We start from the raw sequence: 26,580 nt of genomic DNA on the forward strand, positions 1-26,580 counted from the left end.
CTTTTTATTTAAAAAAGAAAAAGAAAACAGAAGTGAAGAGAGGGGAATTCTCTTGTGCCCCAGCAGTTAGAACAAAGGAGTAATAGCAGTTGTTGTTCAGCCGCTGAGTCATATCCAACTCTTTGCCACCCTATAGACTGCAGAGAGCCAGGTCTCCCTGTCCTTCACTATCTCCTAGAGAGAGGTTGCTTAAACTTACGCAGTAGGAACAGATGAATTCCTCAAATTCGTTGTGATCCTTTATTTCTCCAGGCATTTTTGGACAGAAACTGGAAGATACTGTTCGCTATGAGAAGAGATACGGGAACCGCCTGGCTCCAATGTTGGTGGAGCAGTGTGTGGACTTCATCCGACAAAGGGGGCTGAAGGAAGAGGGTCTCTTCCGACTGCCAGGCCAGGCTAACCTAGTCAAAGAACTGCAGGATGCTTTTGACTGTGGAGAGAAGCCGTCATTTGACAGGTAGATTTCAAGATTTTACTAATCATCCTTCACCGAGACACTAATCTGAAAGGTTGCTGTGAGCTGAAATGGCGTAACTTGAATTGATATTGTCACAGTTTAGAAGATGAATTATATGGCCTCGCAAAGATGGATTGTGTTTGTTAAGTTACAGTATCAAAAATGTGGTATTAGGTGTCTTTCTCTGCTATGCTTTTCCCCCCTTAAAACATTATTATTTATTCTTTTCCTTTGATCTCAAATCAAATATTAAACTTTCACATTGGAAAATGAATTTTTAAAATAGCAGTCTTCTCTTGTTTGATGTTTCTTTGAATTCTTTCAGATAAAGAATATTTAAAGTGTTGATCAACAGCTTGGGATATTGACAATGTAATTAAAAGCATTGTGTCTTAAATATATAGCCCCACCCTAATCTAGAATAGATTTGCAAGGAAGCAAGGAAAAGTATATAGCTTGGTACAATTTAGAAAACAATGCAAGTTACAGCGAAGAATGCATAAAGCACCTATGACTCCACTAATTGAGTTGAACACTGAAAATATTTTGTTAACTACCTCTTCATTTTTTTTAATTCAACAGAAACAAGTTTTTCTTTTTATATCAATAGTTGAGAAATGCCCTTATGCCAACATATTCTAATTTAACATCTGATCATTGGCAAACTCTATAAGCATAATTTTTAATAATCGTTTCACTCTGCAGCTATGTCACATATAACTAGTTCAGTAATGTTGAACATTTATATTACAACTTTTCTCACTATTAGAGGTAATCGTGTAGTATACTTTCTCTTTGAAAGTATAGAATTATCACATGGATAGACACAGGTCTATAGAACAAATAAACAAAAAGACTCTTGAATACTTGATACAAGGTAAGGGAAGCATCATTGAGAGTATAGGTTTGTTCTAATAATAATAATAAATCATGTTAACTCATTTGATATCCTTTTACTGGTCACATTAACAAAATCCTGAATAATACTACTACTCAGTGCCGGCAAGGTGTGCTGAGGTAGGCACCCTCATGATTAGAGTAGAGGTCATTGTAATCTTTCTAAAGAAATTTGGTAATATATTTCAAGACCCCTTAAGGAAAGCCTAATCCTAGAAAAAAAACAAATTTGTGAAAAAGTTGAAGTGCAGAGTTGTTTCTTACAATTTCTATAATACCGAAGAATGAACACCAATCTATTATCTCTAGCTGTAGTGTGATTACTATAATAAAATGTTGCTTAGTTATTGAAATGTTTAGAAAATGCTAATTATATAATGATAAATGGAAAAATAAGACAGGTAAATTAATTTTACAAAAAGTATCACAGTTTATAAAGATTCATAAATCCTCCCTGATGGAAAATTAAATGGAGAGGTAAGGAAATGAATACATTTCAAAAATGCAGATATACTTTTGGTGGGGGAGCCTCATGTCTTAGTCTATTTGAAAAAAAACAAAGTTCAGTGGTTCCATAGTTCAGGCCTGTTTAGAATATATAAACAATGGTTCATCTAGGAGAAATGTAAAGTTTTGTGCTAAAATTAGAAAAAAGTTTATCAGTGGGATTCTCATATAAAATATCACATTATAAGAAAACAATATTCTGTACAATGAACTTCATGTGACATTGATAAATTTCAATGACCTTTTTCTTTGTATTTATGTAATTATCTCAGTACATGCAGATGACCTTAACAGTAAAGTGTATTTATTTAAAATTCTCCTAAGTATCTGAAGTTTGTCTCTGATAACAGATCTTTGCTAAACGTGAGAATCAGCTCAGTTCAGTTCAATAACTCATAAGGGTCTATTTTATGTCTTAGGGTACTTGTAAGAAGAGATGTGCCCTGTAAGCAATTATTTCCTGATAACTATAGGCTAACAATAAACTTTATATAAAATATGATCCCAATTGCAAAAAATGCATTTTTTCATAAAATGCACCAATGCACTGAGACTAAAGAAACTATTAAAAAGATAAACATTAGTTTTGTGTAATGATGAGGAATGTACTCTTTTTTATACTATAAATTCAGTAAACCTTAACTTTTATAATCAGAAAATTAATCCGAAAGGTCTTTCAGTTAATTTCATGCTGCACAAAAATGTCCTTATCTTCTAATTTCTGAAGTGTATCTACAGAAACCGCCTGTTCCCTGGAAAATATGTAGAAGAGACTTACAGAGAATATTTCAGCATAAGGCAGGATATGATGTTACTAGCCTGCTTTGAGTAAAAGGAGTGTCATTCATTTGCTCAGTCAGATTTCTACCCTGGTATATGAACTGACCCCCAAATTTTGTGGCATCAGCAAGAACAACCAATCACTTGTTTGTAAATCAGCAATTCAGGCAGGACGTGATGAAGATGTGCTCATTTCTCCAACATGTGGTGTTGGTTAATATAGATCAGTTAAGTCTGAAGGATGTAAGAAAGCATCACTCACATGTTTGGAGCATTATCTGAGATGACTAAGCTAGCTGGGTTTCCAAGGTGGTGCCCGTGGTTAAGAACCCTCCTGTCAACACAGCAGACGTAAGAGACATGGGTTCAGTCCCTGGGTAGGGAAGATCCCCTGGAGGAGGTCATGGCAACCCACTCCAATATTCTTGCCCAGAGAATCCTATGGACAGAGGAGCTGGGAGGGCTACAGTCCATGGGGTCTCAAAGAGTCAGAAACGACTGAAGCAACTTAGCGTACACAGAAGATTGCTGGAGGCTGCATGGTCCTCTCTCTCTCTTTGAAGTCTCACATCCAGTAGAGCGTCTCTTCATGCAACTTTTATCTCTATCAGATTAATCAGACTCAGTGATATATGGCTCAGGCTTCTAAGAGAGCGAATATGGAAGCTTATAAGCACCGCATTGGTCAAAGCAAGTCACGAAACAGGGGCAGCCTAGATTTCAGGGAAGGGAAATAAACTCCAGAGCGGACAGAAGGGGCACACATGTTCAGGAAAGGAAGAATTTGTGGGATGTTATTTTAAGAGAAAATCACTATAGCTTTAAAATCTAGAAATAAAGTGAAGTAAGTTCCCCAACTTTGTTCTTTACAAGACTGCTTTGTATATTCTAGAACGTTAGCATACCTCTAAAAAATTTAGTGTAAGTTTGTCAATTTTTACAAAAAAAAATGCCTATATGATTTTGATAGATATTTCATTGACTCTAGATATCAATTAGGAGAAAAATGACAGTGTAAAAATATGAAATCTTCTATCCTTGAACATAGCCCATCTCAATGTATCATTAGGACTTTTCATATTTCAGCAGTATTTTGTAATTTTCACTGTAAGATTTTGCTCTATTTTGTTACATTCATCCTTAATGCTCTGATATATACCTTTGCTTTTTATGTTTAATTTTCTAATTTCTTCTGCTAGATTATATAAATATGATTTTTATAGAGAGATTTTTTCCTACAAACTTGACAAATTTATTTATAAATGCTAGAGGATTTTTTTTTTTTTTAGATCTTAGGATTTTCTTTATACCTGACCTTATTGACTGTAGATAATGAGAGTTTTATTTATTCTTTTTTGATATGCTTTGTATTCCTTTTTCTTGACTTTTTGTCCTTGCTAAAAACTATTCTACTAGAATGGTGAGTGAACGTGTTTCTTATATATAGTGAGAAGTTGTTAGTTTTTTGGTATTGTTCATGATGGTAGCTATAAGTTCTGTGTAGTTGCCCTTTATCGTGTTTGAAAATGCTCTTTTATTTCTGGTTTGCTAACAGTTTTAATAATGACTGACAACTGAATTTTATCATGTCCACTTTTCCCATATTTACTGTAGAAATTATATGATTCTTCTGTTTAATTATGTTAATGAGAATAAACCACATTTGGTTGTGGTGTATTACTCTTAATATTTTGCTGTATCTGACTTGGAAACAACTTGCTGAGGATTTTTGAACCCATCTGCATCATGGTTGCTGACTCAGCAGTTTATTTTCTTGTAATGCATTTGACTACTTCTGTTATCAAAGAAATTCTGGTCTCAAAAGTAGCTGGAAAGTATTCCTTCAACCTCTATTTTCAGAAAAAGTATATGTAGGTTGTATTATTTCCTCCATGTATCTTGGGTAATATTTACCAATGACATCCTTGGAGATGAGGTGAAAGAGGTTGATCCTGAACAATGCAGTAGGTTATAATAAGAAATATCATTTTTATTCTAAGTGAAATGGAAATCCATTGAAAGACACTTAACAAACTAATGGAAAGATTTTATTTACATGTTAGAAAGAAAAAAAATCACTCTGTGAGAAAAAACTAAGATTTTCTACTAATCTACCCGCAGAGCACTTCTGGCACCACATATGTGGGTTTTCCATAACAAGCAAATTCTCCAGTTCTTGATGGACACCCACTGACCGTCCTATGAGTTAATCAGTTCTGACAATAACTACCCAGAGTTAGCTCAGACCCCACAGGTTAAGGGCTCATTTCCACAAGACTGCCTCACCACCCCCCACCCACTTCAGGCATCAATCATTTATCACCTGTACTTCTGACCAACCAGCCATAAATCTGAGAGTCCTCAAGTTCAATCATTTGCTAGAAGAGCTCACAGAATTCAGGAAAACAGTCCACTTACTAGATTACTTGTTTGTGATAAAAGGATACAGTTCAGGAACACAGATGAAAGAGAGGCATAGGGCAGGGATGGCAGAGGGGCTCACAACAGTCACACCCTCCCCACTTATACCACCTTCCTTGCACTTGGACATGTTCACTAACCTAGAAGTTTTCTGAACCCCTTCAGTGAGGAAATTTTTATGAAGACTTCGTTACATAGCAATTTCAGTCCTAGGTGGCACAGTGGTAAAGAATCCACCTACCAATGCAGGAGACTCAAGAGACATGGGTTCAATCCCTGGGTTGGGAAGATCCACTGGAGAAGGAAATGGCAACCCACTCTAGTATTCTTGCCATAGGCATGATTGATTAATCACTGGGGCTAAGGTTCCAACCCTCTATTCACCTGATTGGTTTCTCTGGCAACCACCATTCACCCACTCCACCCTTCATCCTCCTTAAGGACTTTCTCAAGGATGCCTTAAGTAAGTTCAGACACAGTTGAAAGAACTTGGTAGGAATAACAAAGAATTTTTCCTTTCTCTTTCCTCATTCCAGAACTATTTTAGGAACTGGGGATAAAAAGAAAATAACAAAAGATGCTTCTATATTCTTATAATTTAGGAAATTACAAGGGTTTTAGGTGCTCTGATCAGGAGCTAGGAATGAAAATCAAAAGAGATCATGTTATCACATTCTAGTAATCTGAATATGCTTGTTTTGATAAGTAAATTGTTAAGCTTGAGTCCCTCAGTTATAGGGAGGCAGATATACAAATTGCTGCTGATTAAAAAAAAAAAAAAAAAGAATTCCCGGATACATGGACCACGAAATAAAAAGAGTAACATGTTTATAACCAAGTGTAATTGTAAACTACATTCTTTGGGAATAAATAATCCATAATTTTCCAAGGAGAGTAAATTACTTTTGGAAATGTGTTCAAGTACAGTATTTAGCCCATCAGATTTTTTAGTGAACTGGCTGAGTTTAAAATTTCATGTGATCAAGTCCTAGTTCAGGTTTCAGTCCGGGGGGATGTGAAGGCAAACTGCTTGGGAACATTTACTAGTTCAAGTTATTCTCACCAGTGTTCATCATCAAAGTGATCTAAAAAAGAATATGTTTAAAAATATAGATTTTGCACAATGTTTTGACTAGATATTAGTATATAAAGCAAAGTACAGAAAATTTTCTTTGTGAAATATGTTAAAGAATAAGAATGAATAAATAGTATCCCCTGTTTATTCTAAAAAAGCTTATATCTCACTAAAGAGTCAACCGGATTTAGCTTTCATCTTTATCTTTATTAAAATCTGGAAAGACAATCTCACAGGAATTCTGCAAAGACCATCTCTAATTTTAATATTAAGGCCTAATAGTACTATAGCTCTAATATTAAGCTCAAAAATTTGAGTTTTAAAGTAAGCTTTTAAAATAACATTTTATACTTATAAAAGTATAGTGCTATTAAAATTAAAATCACATTTTAAACTATAACATTTTGTATACAATATAGAAGCATATAAGAAAGAAAGATGAATATTTTAAAACAAAACAACCCAGAGAAGTCTTGTTATTTATATATATATATGTATATATATAAGTTGATATGTACAGAATAAAAATAAAGATATATCTAAATGCAGATTTATATATATATACACACACACACACACAAATACTGGAATCACACAGTTTTTGCATTTTACCTTTTCATGTTAACACCGTATCATAAACAACTTTCCATGTCACTAAGTGATTTTCATAAACACGATTTCAGGGATAATATAATAATTCATAGCCCATGGGGTCACAAAGAGTCGGACGCGACTGAGCGGCCGAGCTGAGCTGATAGTAATTCATCATGCCATCACATGGGCTTGTCTCATTCTCCTTTGTTGCTGTGTTCAGTGTTACGCATACATCAGTCGTATACTGCTGAGCGCCTATGTTCATAAATCAGCCTGTGCTTTTGAAGCTGTGGATCCATTTGGAAGTTAATATTTCATATTTGAATGAAAGGAAATACCTTGTGTTACAAGAGAAAAAAAAGATGGTTTGAGAAAGAGAAACTTAGAACATAGACTGCTTGAATTTATAAATTGCAAGCGCACATGCCAGCTTTTATGAGACCAGGCACTTTCCGCTCTCCTTTAATGGTATCAAATGCTATTTTCCCAGTTCTGAGGTCCAGGTTTGAGACCTTTATATATGAATGACTTATTCCTACAGTTAGATGAGGTATTTCCACAGACTCCTTGACCAAAGGGAATTCTGTGAGAAAGGACACTTTCACTGACCTGAAAGAATTTGTATTTAATCAGTTTATGTCAACTGTAAAAAACAACAGATGTTGGAGTTCCTAACCATTCTTTTCTTAATTATTTCTGTTTCAAAGTGAAGCAAATCAAAATATAACATTTTATGTTAAACTTCCCCACATTGAAGGGACAAAAATGAAATGCAGAATGTGTGAAACCAGATTAGGAGCCAAGTGTTATTTTGTTTCCAAGGCTCTCCAGATGGTATCAGCTGTTAAAGATGCAGTTAGGAAGAGCTGGGAAGGTAGGGTCAAAAATGGCCATGTGGGTGTCACATTGTAGCATTAATTGCTCAGCAACAAAATAACTACACACTACAACACCACCTTCAAGAGCTAAGACAGAAGGCTGGAGAAGCCTCCGATTTTACACACTCTGTCCAAGAGTCCCACAAGACAGCTGCTGTCCGAGGTACCCCAACTGCCCTCCCCCTTATACTGAGCTCCTTCTGCCTTCATCCCTCCTCCTCTTCTCCTGTTTTATTTTTCATTTGTGTTCGTGACTGATTCAGGATCACTAAACAAACTTCAAGTCTACAGATGTAAATGAAAATAAATAAATAAATAACATAAAGTTTAGGAGACAGAAAAACCAGACACATTTTAATTTTACCCTCTGGGTAGCCATATAATTTTGAGACTTACTGACCTGAGTTATAAAAAGTGACCTTGAAAAGGACACACTACAGATTCTCAAACATTATTTTGGAAAAGAATGACCCAGAAAGAGATGTCAAGGTCCAGATGCCCAGACCCCAATGGCTCTCATTCTGATTTAAAAGGATTGAGGAGACCTAGGAATCTGCATTTCAGGCAAATCCCCAGATAATCTTTATCTGCATTCTTATACACATGGTGTTCTAACCACAACTTGGGACATGGTAGACAGACAGTGGGCTGCAGAAGTGTGGGTTGGAGGAAAATTGTTTCTTTATAGTGATGTGCCTCAGTTTTCTAATTATGAAATGGAGACAAAAATCAACATCAAGGCACTACTGGGAGAAGCAAATTAGTTCTGACTCGCCTAAGCAGGTCTTACTTACGCTGTTGTGAAAGGTAAATTACTTTCTGGGGAATACATTTTATGTGTGAAATAAAAAAATATCCTATCTGCTAAAATGGGTCTGAAATTTTAGAACAGCCTAAAAAGTATATTCCTATACCTTTGCTTGTCAAGAAAACTCTTGACAGTCCCTTGAACAGCAAAGAGATCAAACCAGTCAATCCTAAAAGAAATCAACCCTGAATATTCATTGAAAGGACTGATGCTGAAGCTGAAGCTCTAATACTTTGGCCACGTGATGGGAAGAGACAACTCATTGGCAAAGACTTTGATCCTGGGAAAGATTTTTGAGGGCAGCAGGAGAAGGGGATGACAGAGGATGAGATGGTTGGATGGTATTACCAACTCGATGGACATGAGTTTGAGCAAGCTCCAGGAGATAGTGAAAGACAGGGAAGCCTGATGTGCTGCAGTCCATGATGTCACAAAGAGTAAGATGTAATTTAGCAACTGAACAACAATATTTTGATCCATGTGAAAACTCAAAACACTGTGGAGTTGGATAACATACTACAGACATAGAGCATTTGTATCATAGTGCAAATCAAAGATCTTGCCGAGCCTGATTGTGGAAAGTGAAGAAAGAATATGTAGCTTGAGGGCATAAAAGCAGGTAGAATTGGAAAAGGAAAGAACAGACTCAGGAGTTCACCTAAGGCAAGCCCTGAACTTATAGATGGCAAATTAGCTACTTATTTTCAGCAACTGAGATGATTTTCCCAAGTCTGGAAGGAAGTCAGCCCTCCAAAGTTCTAGGCATCTATTTAGCTATGGTTGCTCCTAACATTTCTATATTTTGATGCAGTTCTTATATATTATGGTGGCTTGACCATTGTTTTATAGTACTTTTCAAATGTCTGTCGAATGACATAGGACTATCCTGACTTTGACCATATTCTTATAATACCTGTGTTTGATTTTCTGATTTTTTTTCCTTAAATTTTTTTCACTTTTTATTTTTGATCAATTTCATTGTAAAAGGAACTTGATATTTTTCCCCCTAAAAAGCAGCATCACTTGCCATGAATACAAGGTCGATATAGTACAAGTGCAATGGCCACAAAGCATATTATTAAATGCTATCTGAATATAGCTGCTTTGGGAAAACTCTGACCCTTAGAACCTCTGTTTATTTGATGAAAGTAAAGACTGGCAGGTGCCAGAAGCACTTGAGAAATTCTCATCCCCAACTGGTACTTCCTACTTGATATAATAATCAGGAATAGCAAATCAAAAATGGACTAGTGTTGCTACTGTGTCATTTGTTATCACTTAATGTCCTGTCCCAGACATCCTGGAATGTGAAGTCAAATGGGCCTTAGAAAGCATCACTACAAACAACGCTAGTGGAGGTGATGGCGTTCCAGTTGAGCTATTTCAAATCCTGAAAGATGATGCTGTGAAAGTGCTGGACTTAATATGCCAGCAAATTTGGAAAACTCAGCAGCGGCCACAGGACTGGAAAAGGTCAGTTTTCATTCCAATCCCAAAGAAAGGCAATGCCAAAGAATGTTCAAACTACCGCACAGTTGCACTCATCTCACACACTAGTAAAGTAATGCTCAAAATTCTCCAAACCAGGCTTCAGGAATACATGAACCATGAACTTCCAGATGTTCAAGCTGGTTTTAGAAAAGGCAGAGGAACCAGAGAGCAAATTGCCAACATCCACTGGATTATCAAAAAAGCAAGAGAGTTCCAGAAAAACATCAATTTCTGCTTTATTGACTATGCCAAAGCCTTTGACTGTGTGGGTCACAATAACCTGTGGAAAATTCTGAAAAAGATGGGAATACCAGACCACCTGACCTGCCTCTTAAGAAATCTGTATGCAGGTCAGGAAGCAACAGTTAGAACTGGACATGGAACAACAGACTGGTTGCAAATAGGAAAAGAAGTACGTCGAGGCTGTATATTGTCACCCTGCTTATTTAACTTCTATGCAGAATACATCATGAGAAATGCTGGACTGGAAGAAACACAAGCTGGAATCAAGATTGCTGGGAGAAATATCAGTAACCTCAGATATGCAGATTTCACCACCCTTATGGCAGAAAGTGAAGAGGAACTAAAAAACCTCTTGATGAAAGTGAAAGTGGAGAGTGAAAAAGTTGTCTTAAAGCTCAACATTCAGAAAATGAAGATCATGGCATCTGGTCCTATCACTTCATGGGAAATAGATGGGGAAACAGTGGAAACAGTGTCAGACTTTATTTTGGGGGCCTCCAAAATCACTGCAGATGGTGATTGCAGCCATGAAATTAAAGGACGCTTACTCCTTGGAAGAAAATTTATGACCAAACTAGTTAACATATTAAAAAGCAGAGACATTACTTTGCCAACAAAGGTCCATCTAGTCAAGGCTATGGTTTTTCCAGTGGTCATGTATGGATGTGAGAGTTGGACTGTGAGGAATGCTGAGCACGAAAGAATTGATGCTTTTGAACTGTGGTGTTGGAGAAGACTCTTGAGAGTCCCTTGGACTGCAAGGAGATCCAACCAGTCCATTCTGAAGGAGATCAGCCCTGGGATTTCTTTGGAAGGAATGATGCTAAAGCTGAAGCTCCAGTACTTTGTCCACCTCATGCGAAGAGTTGACTCATTGGAAAAGACTCTGATGCTGGGAGGGATTGGGGGCAGGAGGAGAAGGGGACGACAGAGGATGAGATGGCTGGATGGCATCACTAACTCAATGGACGTGAATCTGAGTGAACTCTGGGAGTTGGTGATGGACAGGGAGGCCTGGCGTGCTGCGATTCATGGGGTTGCAGAAAGTCAGACACGACTGAGCAACTGAACTGAACTGAATGTCCTGTCCATGTGGCACTTGATTTGGAAGTGCCTCTTGATGAGGGTGAAAAGGAGAGTGAAAAAGCTGGCTTAAAACTGAACATTCAAAAAGCTATGACCATGGCATCTGGTCCCTTCATTTCATGGCAGATAGACGGGGGAAAAGTGGAAGCAGTGACAAATTTTTTTTTCTTGGGCTCCAAAATCATTATGGATAATGACTTCAGCCGTGAAATTAAAAGATGCTTGCTATTTGGAAGAAAGGACAAACCTAAACAGAATATTAAAAAGCAAAGACATCACATTGCCAACAAAGATCTATATAGTCATAGCTATGATTTTTCCCATTGTCATGTACGGATGTGAGAATTGGACCATGAAAAAGGCCGAGTACCAAAGAACCAATGCTTTTGAATGTGGTGCTAGAGAAGACTCTTGAGAGTCCCTTGGATTGCCAGGAGATCAAACCAGTTCATCCTAAAGGAAACCAACCCTGAATATTTATTGGAAGGACTGATGCTGAAGCTGAAGCTCCAATGCTTTGGCCATCTGATGTGAAAAGCCAGAGCATTGGAAAAAACCCTGATGCTGAGAAAGACTGAAGGTAGGAGGAGAAGGGGGTGACAGAGGATGAGATGGTTGGATGGCATCACGGATTTAATGGACAGGAGTTTGCACAGACTCTAGGAGATAGTGAAGAACAGGGAAGCCTGGTGTGTTTCAGTCCCCGATGTTGCAGAGTCTGACATGACTTAGTGAATGGACAACAACCATACTTTGGGAAATACAGTCCACTCTTTGCCAGTATTGACAGGCCTACTTCCTTGAATGTTTGGCTTCATATCTAATTTGAACCATGAGTGTAACTTGCAAGAGTCTCATGAAACCCTCTTGTAAACATACCAAGGTCTGAAAAATTAATGAGCTTCAGGGAAAATATTTCATATGTGGAAAATACTTGCTCAAATGAATACTTACTAAATACTTATGTAAGACAGATTGTTAGCTGGAAATCTGTCATGTTCCATTATGCTTACTCTCTTGGTAATGTATTTTTAAAACATCTGAAGTGGGGAACCTGAATTTCTCTTTCCTTTCATTTTAATTTTGAATAAATTTAAGCTCACTTCCACTAAACTGATTGAGTGATGGAAAAAAAAAATAGCCAATTAGCCAAGAACTTTCCCAGTATGTGGCATATCTGTCAGTTGGCATCTGTGTACTTATTTGTAAGAAACAGTGGTGGATAAGAGTTCAGACTTTGATGAGAAGCGGGCACCATTTACTTCACATGTTAACCATATGAGACTAGTTACTTAACTTCTCCAAATTCCTAGTGTCCTTGTATGTAAAATGGAAATAATCCCTAAGAACCCCCTCAATTGTATTCATGCACTTAAAAATAAAAGAAAGTGGAACAAACCCACCAGGAATAAATGGTACAATGTGAAGAAGGCACTTAGCATATTTATTGTCATTGGAGTATCATGACATTGATGACGATGGTTTTAACATTTTGGGCTTCCCAGGTGGCATGAGTGGTAAAGAACCCCCCTGCCAATGCAGGAGACATAAGAGACACAGTTTTGATCTCTGGGTCAAGAAGATCCCCTGGAGGAGGGCATGGCGATCCACTCCAATATTCTTGCCTGCAGAATTCCATAGACAGAGGAGCCTAGAGGGCTGTGGTCCATGGGGTTGCAAAGAGTTGGACACAACTGAAGTGACTTAGCATGCATAGCATGCGTGCGTGACAAGGAAAAGTAATATGCCTGAACACATAGATACAGAAATTGTGCTTAACTATGAATTCTTCAGTGTTTTTAATACAGAATATCTTCTTTTCAGTTTTGAAATCTCCATAGCGATTCCTACTGAAACAGATAAGTAAGATACCTCTAAGGTCTTATATTCTGAAAATATGTTTTTGTGTGTCTTGTAAGTCAGATTGCAAATATTCCTGCAGGAGTTTAGTGAAAGTACATCCCTTAAAGGTATATATTTTGTAAAACAAATGTATTGAGTTACATTTTACATATCATGCAATTTGCCCATTTCAAGGCAGTGATTTTTAACAGATTTCCCAGTTATGCAGCTGTTACCATGTATCAGTTTTAGAACATTCTCATCACTCAAATAGCATCTCTTGTACCCTTTATTGTTATTCCTAGCAGCCCTTCCTCCCCAGCAGTCACTAATGTACTTTCTGTCTCTATAGATTTTTCCCTTTTTTGGACATTTTGTATAAATAGAATTATTCAATATATGGTCTCTTGCATCCAGCTTTTTTCACTTAAACATAATGCTTTTGAACTACATCCATATTTCAGCAAATATCAGTAGTTTGTTGCTTTGCATTCATGAATAGAACTTCAGTTTGTGGATATACTACAGTTTGTTTATTCATTTATCGGTTGGTAGATATTTCAGTTGCTTCTGCTTTTTGGCTTTTAGAAATAATATTGTGAATATGCATTTTGCATGGACATGTTTTCATTTCTCTTTGGTGCACACCTACAAGTGAAATTGCTAGGCTTTATCTGTATTGAACATTTAGGTAATTGCCAAACTGTTTTCCAAAATGGCTGCAACATTTTCTATTTCTACTAGCAATGTATGAGTGTTTCATTTTTTTATCCTAGACATTCTAGTGATTGTGGAATGGTATCTCATTGTTGTAATTTGCATTTCCTTGATGACACTGATTCTGTGTATCATTTTATATGTGTATGAGCCATTCTTAAATACATCTTAGAAGGCATATGGTTTTTTATTTTTCTGATTATCTTGATAATTTATTATAAGGAAATGGTTGAAAAATTGCTAAAGAATCAAAATTGTATTCTGGGAATTAAGGTAAACATCTGTGAACTATTGAAAGCCTACATATACACACTCATGAAGATCTCACTGTTGATATTCACTTAAAAATCTATGGTTGTAAAGCAAAACTCTACACATGTAACTAAAACATGAGCTCAAAGAAAGTAGAGAATTTTCAGACTCTTGATCATATCTACAACAGTGTCTGACACAATGTAGACATTCAATAAATCTTTGTCCTTCACTATCTCCTGGAGTTTGTTCAAACTCTTGTCCATTGAGTTGATGATGCCATCCAAATATTTCATCCTCTGTCACCCCCTTCTCCTCCTGCCCTAGCCTAGGTACCCAACTAACACAAATACTGTACTATACTGTAATAAGTTTATAATACTTTTAACACAAATAATACTTTAACAAAACACACACAAAAAAAGAAAACATTTTTAATCTTACAGTACAGTACCTTGACAAGTTCAGTAGTACAGTATAACAGCTGGCCTACAGGGACTGGTGTTGAGTGAGAGGCAAGAAGAGTTACTGACTGGGGGAGGGAGAAGGGGGTGGGAGATGGTAGAGCTGAAGGACCGTCAGCAATAGGAAATGGAGGACAAGCTGTGATTTCACTCATGCCTGACACTGGGCTTCCGAGGTGGCTCAGTGGTAAAGAATCTGCCTGGCAATGCAAGAGATGTGTGTTTGATCCCTGGGTTGGGAAGATTCCCCCAGGGGAGGAAGTGGCAACCCTCTCCAATGTTTTTGCCTGGAGAATTCTTGGACAGCAGAGCCTGGCAGGGTACAGTCCATGAGGTCACAAAGAGTTGAGCACAACTTATCAGGCACACACTGACATGGATGGAATACGTGTTTGCATCTTTGAAAGTTCGCAACTCGAAGAGCTGTAATACAGGGGATTTACTGTATATGTCGTAGTAAAGCATCCTTTCCAACAAAGAGCTGAACAACATTTTAGTGTGAGATCCACAATAAGTATATAATTGGATTCTTTTAAAACTTTTTCTTCTTTCCCTCAATATATATGTGTGTGATGAGTCACTCAGTCATATCTGACTCTTTGCAACCCCATGGACTGTAATGTTGGCCTCTGCTCTCCATGGAATTTTCCAGGCAAAAATATTAGTGTGGGTTGCCATCTCCTCCTCCAAGGGATCTTCCTGATCCAGGGATCAAGTCTGTGTCTCCTGCATCTCGTGCATTGGCAGGTAAATTCTTTACCACTGAGCCACCTGGGAAGCCCCAACTGGGATGCTATCATTTAGCTCACATGTGGCGAATGCCTTTGTGTTGTAATAAAAGACCACTGAAGTGTCCAAGGAGGGACAAGTTTTGAGTGGATTTGAACACTTTCAGTGTTGATTTTGTAGATTCACATGGATATACCAGAAAATACATTTAAATTCCTTTTAAGACCATGAATTATAGATTCAGCAATGTAAAACTAAAGCTTTATTCATCTCCTTTGTAAATCTTTACAAAGATTTTTTTCCCTACATTATTGACTTTATTAGAAGAAAATAAGTATTCTGGAAAAGAATGTTTGCCTCCTCGATTGTTTATCCTAGAGTCAAATAATCCAAATCTCCCAGAATTTTGATTTCCCTGGTGGTTCGATGGTTAACTAACCTTCTGTGCTTCCAGCGCACGTATTGCATCCCTGGTTGGAAACTGAGATCCCACATGCCTTGCCACTCAGCCCCTACTCCTCCAAAAATTCCCAAACTCATGATGGTTACAAAAATAAATGAGCAACATGCAAAAGAGTCAGTGTTGAAGACACATTAATAAGAAAAAAACATTATAGTAAGGAAACTTTGGTTGCTATTTAGTTTTCAATAACTAGAAAAATTACGTGTGATACTTAGTTCTGCTTTTTTTTATTTAAAAATGAAAATATTAAATTATGTCCATGGATTTTCAATGCTGTTGGGGGAATTTTAAAAGATATTTTTAACATATGCCTATCAGCATCAGAACATCAATAATGCTTCTCTGGAACATTCTTGGTTGCATAATCTGAAATCTCTCAGAAAAAAAAAAAGATTAATTGTTGAATGTATTATGATGATGACATTTCCTTTGTTTCTCCTGAAATTCCATCTGTGGAGTTTAGTAAAGGGAAAAATATGTAGGCAGACAACATAAAATTGTAAAGTAACTAAATACAGCTGTAACTTCTCTATCTTAGCTAAGCCAAGTTCATTAACTGTTTGCCAGGATTTTGAAGACCACATGAAACTGAAATTACAACTCGTAATGTTTCAAGTGCTGGGTACAATTGAAGCCAGCAGGAGCTATGTGACAGTCTCAGGTACATACAGTTACTAATGTCAAGATATGAACGCTGGTAGAGTTGTATAAACCCTCTATGAAAGAATACTTCATGTCTGTACATGAGGAGTCAAATGTTAGGAAAGATGGCACACCTCATTTTAAACAAGAAATGTGAAAATCATCATTCGCATCTCACTAGATGATTACATGATCATAGTGTACTTTAGTTCAGTTCAGTTCAATCACCCGGTCAGTCGTGTCCAACTCTTTGCAACCCCATGGACTGCAGCACGCCAGGCCTCCCTGTCCATCACCAACTCCCGGAGTTCACTCAAACTCATGTCCATCGAGTCGGTGATGCCATCCAACCATCTCATCCTCTGTCATCCCATTCTCCTCCCGCCTTCAATCTTTCTGAGCATCATGGTCTTGTCAAATGAGTCAGCTCTTCACATCAGGTGGCCAAAGTATTGGAGTTTCAGCTTCAACATCAGTCCTTCCAATGAACACCCAGGACTGATCTTTAGAATGGACTTGTTGGATTATCTGGAAGTTCACAGTTCATGTATTGTTGAAGCCTGGCGTGGAAAATTTTAAGCATTATTTTACTAGCATGTGAGATGAGTGCAGTTGTAGGGTAGTTTGAGCATTCTTTGCCTTTGTTAGGCATTGGAATGAAAACTGATCTTTTCCAGTCCTGGGGCCACTTCTGAGTTTTCCAAATTTGCTGGCATATTGAGTGCAGCACTTTCACAGCATCATTTTTCAGGATTTGAAATAGCTCAACTGGAATTCCATCACCTGCACTAGCTTTGTTCATAGTGATGCTTCCTAAGGCCCACTTGACTTCACATTCCAGGATGTCTGGTTCTAGGTGAGTGGGCCATTAAGACCTCTTTCGTATAGTTCTACTGTGTATTCTTGCCACCTCTTCTTAATATCTTCTGCTCCTGTTAGGTCCCTACCATTTCTGTCCTTTATTGAGCCCATCTTTGCATGAAATGTTCCCTTGGTATCTCTAATTTTCTTGAAGAGATCTCTAGTCTTTCCCATTCTATTGTTTTTTTTTTTTTTTTTTACTTTACAATTCTGTATTGGTTTTGGCATTCATTGACATGAATCCACCACGGGTGTACATGCGTTCCCAAACATTCTATTGTTTTCCTCTATTCTTTACACTGATTGCTGAGGAAGACTTTCTTATCTCTCCTTGCTATTCTTTGAAACTCTGCATTCAAATGGGTATATCTTTCTTTTTCTCCCCTGCTTTTCACTTCTCTTCTTTTCACAGCTATTTGTAAGCCCTCCTCAGTCAGCTATTTTGCTTTTTTGCATTTCTTTTTCTTAGGGATGGTCTTGCTTAGCAAATATATATTATTCCTTCCAGTTTTTTTTTTTTTTTCCCTAAGCCATTCCTGGGAGAAATGTGAAGTGAACAAGAAGTATCTTAGTCCACTTCTCTCAAACTGTAGTCACATAATCCAATGAATAATAAGTGCAATTTGTTAAGTATAATTTTAAAATATCTGTCGATAAGTTTTCTTGTGTCATACTATGAGTGGTTTCTTTATATCCACCTGAAAATAGGTCATCTGAATTGACAATAATCTTCTAATTTTTTAAATCATTCATGCATTTCCTGGCATATATTTCACACTTCACGAATTTAGGAAATCATATTTCACAGAACAGCCAGAGAAAGTATTAATGTGTGGATATTTCTCCATCGTGACTCTCAACCTAAATTAGAAATGCCTATGTTTATTAAAAATCATAGCAAATGAACTACTTCTTCCATTGGCAACAATAGATACTCTGTGCAATGTCAAAGGCTAGAGCTTTCTCCTGAGACAATTCTGAATAAATATAATAAAGTTCTAGCACTGAGAGAAAACAAAATCCAACATGCAAGTCAATCAGGGAGAGTCTTGATTCATTTTCTTCATACCATAAAACCAATTGGATACATCGTCAGAAACTCTATGAATAACACCTTACAATGTTATATGTCAAGTATATCTCAATAAAAATAAAGTAAATATGTTTTCAGTTACAAAATTAATCAATGTGGGTATTAAAATGAATCAATATGGCCCTGGTGACTTGGATTCAAAGTTCAATGTTATATCCAAGTTTCACTTAGAAGTAACGTTCAAACACACATAGTGTATCCCTTTAATATTGTGTGTGTGTGTGTGTGTGTATGTGTGTGTGCTCAATCGTGCCTAACTCCTTGCAACTCAGAGTTAAGTGTAACAAATAATTTTTCTAGTTATTAAAAACTAACCACCAAAGTTTCCTTAATATAACTTTGTTTTCTTATTAATATCTTCAACACCAACTGGTTTTACATGTTGCTTATTTGCATTTGTAGTACCTTAATGTGTATGTAGTATGTGTGTGTGTGTGTGTATATATATATATATAGTATATAGTATATATATATAGTATATATAGCATATAGTATATATGGTATATATATAGTATATATAGTATGTAAATACACATGCAGAATCTCTGTGGTTTGCAAACAGACTATCTCTAATCATATCATTGTTGACCTTCAAATAATTCTTTAGGTTAATACTTATTCTAAGGAATTATATACATTATAAATATGAATAGAGTCTCAGTTTAATAAAATCTTTGTGATTCTTTGACCTCAGATTTATTTTCTATGGGAAAAATTTATGGGAAAATTTTTTTCATAGCATATGACAAGAGTTTGTATGGTATTAATGTCATTTATGGGGCTTCCCAGGTGGTGCAGTGGTAACGAATCCACCGGCCAGTGCATGAGATGCAACAGATGTGGGTTTGATCCCTGGGTCAGGAAGATCCTCTGGAGAAGGAAATGGCAACCCCCTCCAGTATTCTTGCCTGGAAAATTCCATGGACAGAGGAGTCTGGTGACTTACAGTCTGTGGGATCACAAAGAGTTGGACATGATTGAGCACACACACACACACACACACACACACACACACAATGTCATTTCTAGTGAAAGGATGTACCATGAGTGTTTGAATGTTACTCCCAAGTTAACTTTGGACATAACATTGGACCTTGGATCCCAAGTCATAAGGGCCATATTAACTCATTTTACTATATATGTTAATTAATTTGTAACTGAAAACACTTTTTAAAATTTATTTTTATTGAGATGTAATTAACATAAAACATTGTGTAAGTTTAAAGCATGCAGTGTTTGTTCAATATAACATAGATGTGTGTGTGTGTGTGTGTGTGTGTGTGTGCGTGTGCTAAGTTGCTTCAATCGTGTCCAACTCTTTGCAACCCCGTAGACTGTAGCCCGCCAGGTCCCTCTGTCCATGGGGTTCTCCAGGCAAGAATACTGGAGTGGGTTGCCGTGTCCTCCTCCAGGGGATCTTCCTGACTGGGGGACTGAACCCCTGTCTCACGTGTCTCCCCTTCTCCTCCTGCCCCCAATCCCTCCCAGCATCAGAGTCTTTTCCAATAAGTCAACTCTTCACATCAGGTGGCCAAAGTATTGGAGTTTCAGCTTCAGCATCAGTCCTTCCAATGAACACCCAGGACTGATCTCTTTTAGGATGGACTGGTTGGATCTTCTTGCAGTCCAAGGGACTCTCAAGAGTCTTCTCCAACACCACAGTTCAAAAGCATCAATTCTTTGGCTCTCAGCTCTCTTTATAGTCCAAATCTCACATCCATACATGACCACTGGAAAAACCATAGCCTTGACTAGACGGACCTTTGTTGGCAAAGTAATGTCTCTGCTTTTGAATATGCTGCCTAGGTTGGTCACAGCTTTCCCTCCAAGAAGTAAGCATCTTTTAACTTCATGGCTGCAATCACTATCTGCAGTGATTGTGGAAACCCAAAAAATAAAGTCTGCCACTGTTTCCACTGTCTCTCCATCTATTTGCCATGGGACCAGATGCCATGATCTTAGTTTTCTGAATGTTGATCTTAAAGCCAACTTTTTCACTCTCCATTTTCACTTTCATGAAGAGGCACTTTAGTTCTTCTTTGCTTTCTGCCATAAGGGTGGTGTCATCTGCATATCTGAGGTTATTGATATTTCTCCTGGCAATCTTGATTCCAGCTTGTGCTTCTTCCAGCCCAGCGTTTCTCAAGATGTACTCTGCATATAAGTTAAATAAGCAGGGTGACAATATACAGCCTCAACGTACTCCTTTTCCTATTTGGAAGCAGTCTGTTGTTCCATGTCCACTTCTAAATGTTGCTTCCTGACCTGCATACAGATTTCTCAAGAGGCAGGTCAGGTGGTCTGGTACTCCCATCTCTTTCAGAATTTTCTACAGTTTTTTTTTTTTTGGCTTTTCAATAAAGCAGAAATTGATGTTTTTCTGGAATTCTCTTGCTTTTTCCATGATCCAGTGGATGTTGGCAATTTGATCTCTGGTTCCTCTGCCTTTTCTAAAACCAGCTTAAACATCTGGAAGTTCATGGTTCACGTATTACTGAAGCCTGACTTGGAGAATTTTGTGCATGACTTTACTCGCGTGTGAGATGAGTGCTTTTGTGCAGTAGTTTGAGCTTTCTTTGGCATTGCCTTTCTTTGGGATTGGAATGAAAACTGACCTTTTCCAGTCCTGTGGACACTGCTGAGTTTTCCATATTTGCTGATCTACCAGGTCCCATGATTATAATTTTTTTTTTTTTTTTTAGTGAGAACAATTAAGATGTAGTCTCTTGGCAAACTTGACATTAATAATACAATATTGTTGACTGCATTCACTATGCTGTGTGTTGGATCTCCAGAACTTATCTACTATCAGCAATTTAAGGTTTATTTAGGTTTTTTGTTTTTATTATTTTTGGAATTGAAAGCCTATTTATGAATATGGTAGCCTTTTTAAAATAGAGTTATACTGTTGTAATATTGCTGTGAGGAAATGTCTCTGAATATTCTACATAAAGCCTTTTAAATGTCTAATTTGCATTAGCCTTTCTACTCTGGTGAATGACCTTGGTGCTATAATGGAAAACATTGGATTTTGTTTTTATTTTTTAGTCTAAATTTTTAACTTACTTAGAGAAATAAGAATGTGGCTATTTATAAAGTGAATCAATGTTCTCAAACACTAATCCAAACTGACTAAATGATGTCACCTCTAATGACTTGTCTATAAAATAAGTATGTATATTTCTCTGTTGTATATATTTATCTTATATTCTTAAACATCCTTCCTTTGTTTTCAAATGTAGTATTCAAAAGCTATGCATGCATGCATGCTAAGTCACTTCAGTCCTGTCCAAACCTTTGCGACCCTATGGACCTTCCAGGCTCCTCTGTCTATGGGATTCTCCAGGCAAAAATACTGAAGTGGGTTGCCATTTCCTCCTCAAGGGGATCTTCCTGACCCAGGGATCGAACCTGCATCTCTTATATCTCCTGCTTTGGCAGGCAGATTCCTTATTACTAGCGCCACCTGGGAAGGCCTCAAAAGCTATATGACAAGGCATTTTACTTGTCATTTATTATGTATTTGGTAAAATGATTACCACCTATATATGTGTGTTTGGGGTCTAGGGTGGAAAGACAGGCTTATAGCAAAAAAGACCAATGCTGTTATATTAATGGAAGTGAGTGATATGATCTTGAACTTGAGTAGTGTCAATTAAGAGGGAATGGACTCATAAGGTACGACATCAGAATATATAGGATCCAGTCATTAGCATTTTTCAAACTTTCCAGATGGTTCTAAAATGCAGCTCAGTCTGAGAATCACTAGTCACTCTTAGATATAGAGTCACAGGAAAAGCAAAATTTAGGTTGATTTCCAGGTTTCTTGCTCATTTGTATGCATGGTGATGCCATTCATCATTGAGAAAATGGTAAAGAAAGAATTTTATTGCAAGAGTTTTGCTGTTATCCAACTTTGTTTATACAGAGTTCAGAGAGGGTATGGCATGTCTAAGAATTCAGTGGAAAGGTCTGGTATGGAGATGTATACTCATAATCATTGTAGAGAAGTGACAATTGACCTCCTGGATGTCGCCAGGGTGTGTACATAGAAAATAACCCTTAGAGGCCAGCAGAGGGGAAAAGGCTTGGGGGCTGATTAGTAAGCAATGATAGCCAGAGAAGGAGAAGGTCAGTGAGGTGGCACAAAATGAATGGAATTAGAGATTCACCCATGGGAAATGTTTGTCAGAAATAGCAAATCAATGAATAGCCATGCATTTTTTTCTCAGGTAGAGATATAGCTAGTTTCATTTGAGAGGTCTATTATGTGGAATCATCAAAATCAGATTTCTCAAAGGAATATCTTCCTACACCTGCAGGACAGAGTATTTCATTTGTTATTTTGAATACCTTATACACGTGTGTGTGCACATATGTGTGCACGTGTGTGTATGGTATGTTGGGTTGTATATCACACTGTCAAATATTCCTTGTATCTGATTTGCTGTTGTTTAGTTGCAGTCATGTCTGACTCTTAGTGACCCCGTGGACTGCAGCACACCAGGCTTCCCTGTCCTTCACCATCTTCCGGAGCCTGCTCAAACTCATGTCCATTGACTCAGTGATGCCATCCAACCATCTCATCCTCTGTCGTCCCCTTCTCCCCTTGCCCTCAATCTTTCCCAGCATCGGGGTCTTTTCTAATGAGTCAGCCCTTTGCATCAGGTGGCCAAAGTATTGGAGCTTCAGCTTCAGCATTAGTCCTTCTAATGAATATTCAGGATTGATTTCCAGATTAGCTAGCATTTTAAGGGAGGAGTCTATACACACATAAGTAAGCGCATACACATAAGTAACGTAGAAGTAGGAAAAAAGTGTCAACATGACAGTTTGGTTTGAGCATGAACAACATCTCCCATCACCATCCCTCCTGCCTTTGTCACCAGGAACACTAAGGAGATAAGTATGTAATTAGTCAGCTCTAATGGATGATAGAGTAGCCAGATTTTAACATATGACATTACACATTAGAATTGCCTCCTTATTTGGAAGTTTTCCACCTCAAGTACACAGTCTTTATTAATGTTCCTCAACCTTGACAGCATATGAGAATAGAGGAGCTCTTTAAAAAATTTCAATGCCCAACTTCACTTAGTCTAATTTAATCAGAATATATAAGAACCAATCATCAGTGTTTTTAAAAAGCTTTCCGGTGACTCCAGTGAACAACCAAGGTTGAGAATCACTTTCTTCTGTGTTACATTGGTTAATCTGGCAATATTTCCATAAACCCACATTATCTAAAAGCATGTTTCTGTCTTTCTGATGACATTTCATTACCTAGGACTCTGTCAATACCTTCATGGTTTTATAAGTAAGATCACCAGATGCAGATTTAGGAGTTACATTACAGCTTCCCAAGTGGCTCAGTGATAAAGGATCCACCTCCCAATACAGGAGATGCTAGAGATACAGGTTCGATCCCTGGGGTGGAAGATCCCCTGGAGGAGGAAATGGCAACCCACTTCAGTGTTCTTGCCTGGGAAATCCCATGGATGGAGGAGTCTGGTCGGCTGTGGTCCATGGGGTCGCAAAGAGTCGGACACGACAGACGCTGAGCAGGCACGCGTGCACACAGGCTGCCTTAATAGAACACCACACACTAGGTGGTTTAAGCAACAAAAATTTATTTTCTCACAGCTCTGGAGGCTGAAAGTCTAAGACCAGGATAGCAGCATGAGTGGGCTCTGGTAAAGACTCTCTTTTTGGCTTTTAGATGGCCACATTCTCACCCTGTACTCACCTGGCCTTTCCCCTTGCACGTGCACCAGAGCCAGTGGAGTAGGAAGCAAGTTTACCTGTGTCTTTTATTATAAAGACCCTAATCCCATCAAACCAGAGTCCCACCCTCATGACTTCGTCTAACCGTAATTACCTCCCAAAGGTCCCATCTCGAAACATCATCACATCAGAGGTTGAGATTTCAACATATGAATTTGGGGGAAACAGGTGTTCAGTCCATAGCAAGGGTCATCGTATAGTTCTCTGCCATCACCGCTTTTAAGCCTGGAGGCTTCTTGAAGACAAGCACTAATTCAGTGTGGTCCAGACGGATAAAACTGTCCTTTGGCGTTGTATGCAATTCAGCAGTGACTCTTACATAACTATAGTGAGGCGAGACAGTCTAACCAGATTCAGATTTTACTGCCAAAAAGTGTACTGGTATCTGGTTATGACAGATACATTTAAAAAAAAAAGAAAAGCTAGAACAGAACCAGACTTTTCTTGTAAATGTTTAGTTTGGAACTGCCTACTGACTTTGGACTCACTTTTCTATGTCTTGGTGAATTTGGCACACAGAATAGCGTGTAGTTTTAGACAGTTTATTGGCAGGCTTCATCTTGGTAATGCTCCTGAACGTTTCAGTCTCATACATTCTCCCTGCGATTTGATGGTTATTACATTATTTTTTATTAATTCCAAGCAGATCTTAGGTCATCTTATTGTATGTGTTGCAAATAACTTTGCAATAACTTTAATAAACTTACTGTTTGGTACACTGGAAATTCATTTTAGTCACTTAAATCAACGGATTATGGTGTGTTCTGTACATAGTATCCAGAGTGAAAAATACCCACTTCTAATTTTGAGGCTTAAAAATTTTAAGGTTTTGATCTGTGTGGTATTATACTTGTAATCACTGTGGCATTCTCCTCATCTGTATGCGTGAGTCTGTTTATCAGGGAAGGTGGAAGTGGGGTTAGAGGATGAGCAAGAGGGATTGTTGTCAGATTCCTTTATCCCGGATTAGTCGGAGGCCTATATTGTACATAGATTATAAATAAGCAACTTCTGGAAAGTATAAAAAACTTCTTACAACCACACACCTGTCAGGGGCTTTCCACCTGGAATATACAGAAAAGTTTAAGTCAAACAGATGAAGCATGATATGGCAATGTGTTGATGCTGATGAAAGTGAAAAGTGGAAGTCACTCAGTCGTGTCCAATTCTTTGTGACCCCATGGATTATACAGTCCATGGAATTCTCCAGGCTAGAATACTGGAGTGGGTGGCCTTTCCCTTCTCCAGGGGATCTTCCCAACGCAGAGATTGAATCCAGGTCTCCCTCATTGCGGGCAGATTCTTTACCAGCTGAGCCACCAGGGAAGCTGAAGAATAATAGAGTGGGTAGCCTATCCCTTCTCCAGCAGATCTTCCCAACCCAGGAATCGAACCAGGATCTCCTGCCTTGCAGGCGGATTCTTTACCAACTAAGCTATCAGGGAAGTTGATGGAGATGGGTTAGCAACATAAGCCCAAGGGGGACAAGAAAGATTTATGTCGTTCATGTCTGTTTTACCTAGGATGGGGTGAAAGGCAGTAGACACTGTAGGTGTTCAAGAACTATTTGGTGAGTGAATGATAGAACAATCTCAAAGGAAGACCTTCAATAATATAAAATTGGGTCATTTATAGAAAGTCGCATGGAAATCAGGCTTGATTTTAAAAAACAGAATCCAGAATTAAAGTCCAGGTCCAATCTAAGGTGAAACAAACTCCATCTGTTGAGCGATTAAGGGACAGATGCTACAGAGCATCTTCTGGCCTGACAGCTCTTTACTCGGGATCCCTGGGCCTGCCATGGTCTTTTTACTTTCCCTGGATATGACGTGCACAATTTTTAACTTAACTTCTGAAAACAGATTTTACCACCAGGTGAGTGAAAGAGACCTGAGGTCTGGGTAATGAATTTACATTAGCACATAGTTTTGAATTTCTACCAAGAGTGTGATTTTAAACCACCCAAACCCCCATCTTGGGACTTCCTTAGTAGTCCAGTAAAAAATTGAACCTGACAATGTGGAAGACGTGGGTTCAATCCATGGTGGGAGAAGATCCTACATGCTGTAGAGCAACTAAGCCCATGTGCCACAGTTACTGAATCCCAAACTCCAAAGCTCGAACTCTAAAGCAACAAGAAAAGCCTCCACGGTGAGAAGCCTGAGCGCTGCAGCTAGAGAGTAGCCCCTGCTCACCACAACTAGAGAAAGCTCACGTGCAGCAGTGAGACCCAGGGCAGTCAAAAATAAATAAAATATTTTTGCAAAAGAGCTTCTTTAAAAAAAAAAAGACAAAACCCCTCATATCTCAGTGATTAGCCCCAATTTGCTTTCTGTGCAGTTTCCCTGTTTGTTTACCCAAGTGGAGTTTAAAAGGACTCACTGGACTACTCTGAGGACCTGAGACAGGGACAGATGTGTATAAGTGTGTGCTGCTGCTATTGTTACTATTATTATTATTACTACTATTATTAACCAGTTTAGGGATTTTAAC

At 38.0% G+C, this 26,580-nt stretch overlaps 1 protein-coding gene across 5 annotated transcripts in view; it reads left to right on the forward strand.

Moving 5' to 3' along the window:
- Nucleotides 1–26,580, forward strand: part of ARHGAP24 (Rho GTPase activating protein 24) — a 566,219-nt gene that overhangs the window by 516,417 nt on the left and 23,222 nt on the right. For all 5 annotated transcript variants that reach the window (XM_040237263.1, XM_040237267.1, XM_040237265.1 and 2 more), the window contains one exon: nt 253–460. In XM_040237263.1, the coding sequence (XP_040093197.1) occupies nt 253–460 (208 nt within the window). The remainder of the gene's footprint in view (nt 1–252; nt 461–26,580) is intronic.

The sequence above is a fragment of the Oryx dammah genome, unplaced genomic scaffold (genome assembly GCF_014754425.2).
Source record: "Oryx dammah isolate SB20612 unplaced genomic scaffold, SCBI_Odam_1.1 HiC_scaffold_3, whole genome shotgun sequence".
In the NCBI taxonomy this organism is placed as follows: domain Eukaryota; kingdom Metazoa; phylum Chordata; class Mammalia; order Artiodactyla; family Bovidae; genus Oryx; species Oryx dammah.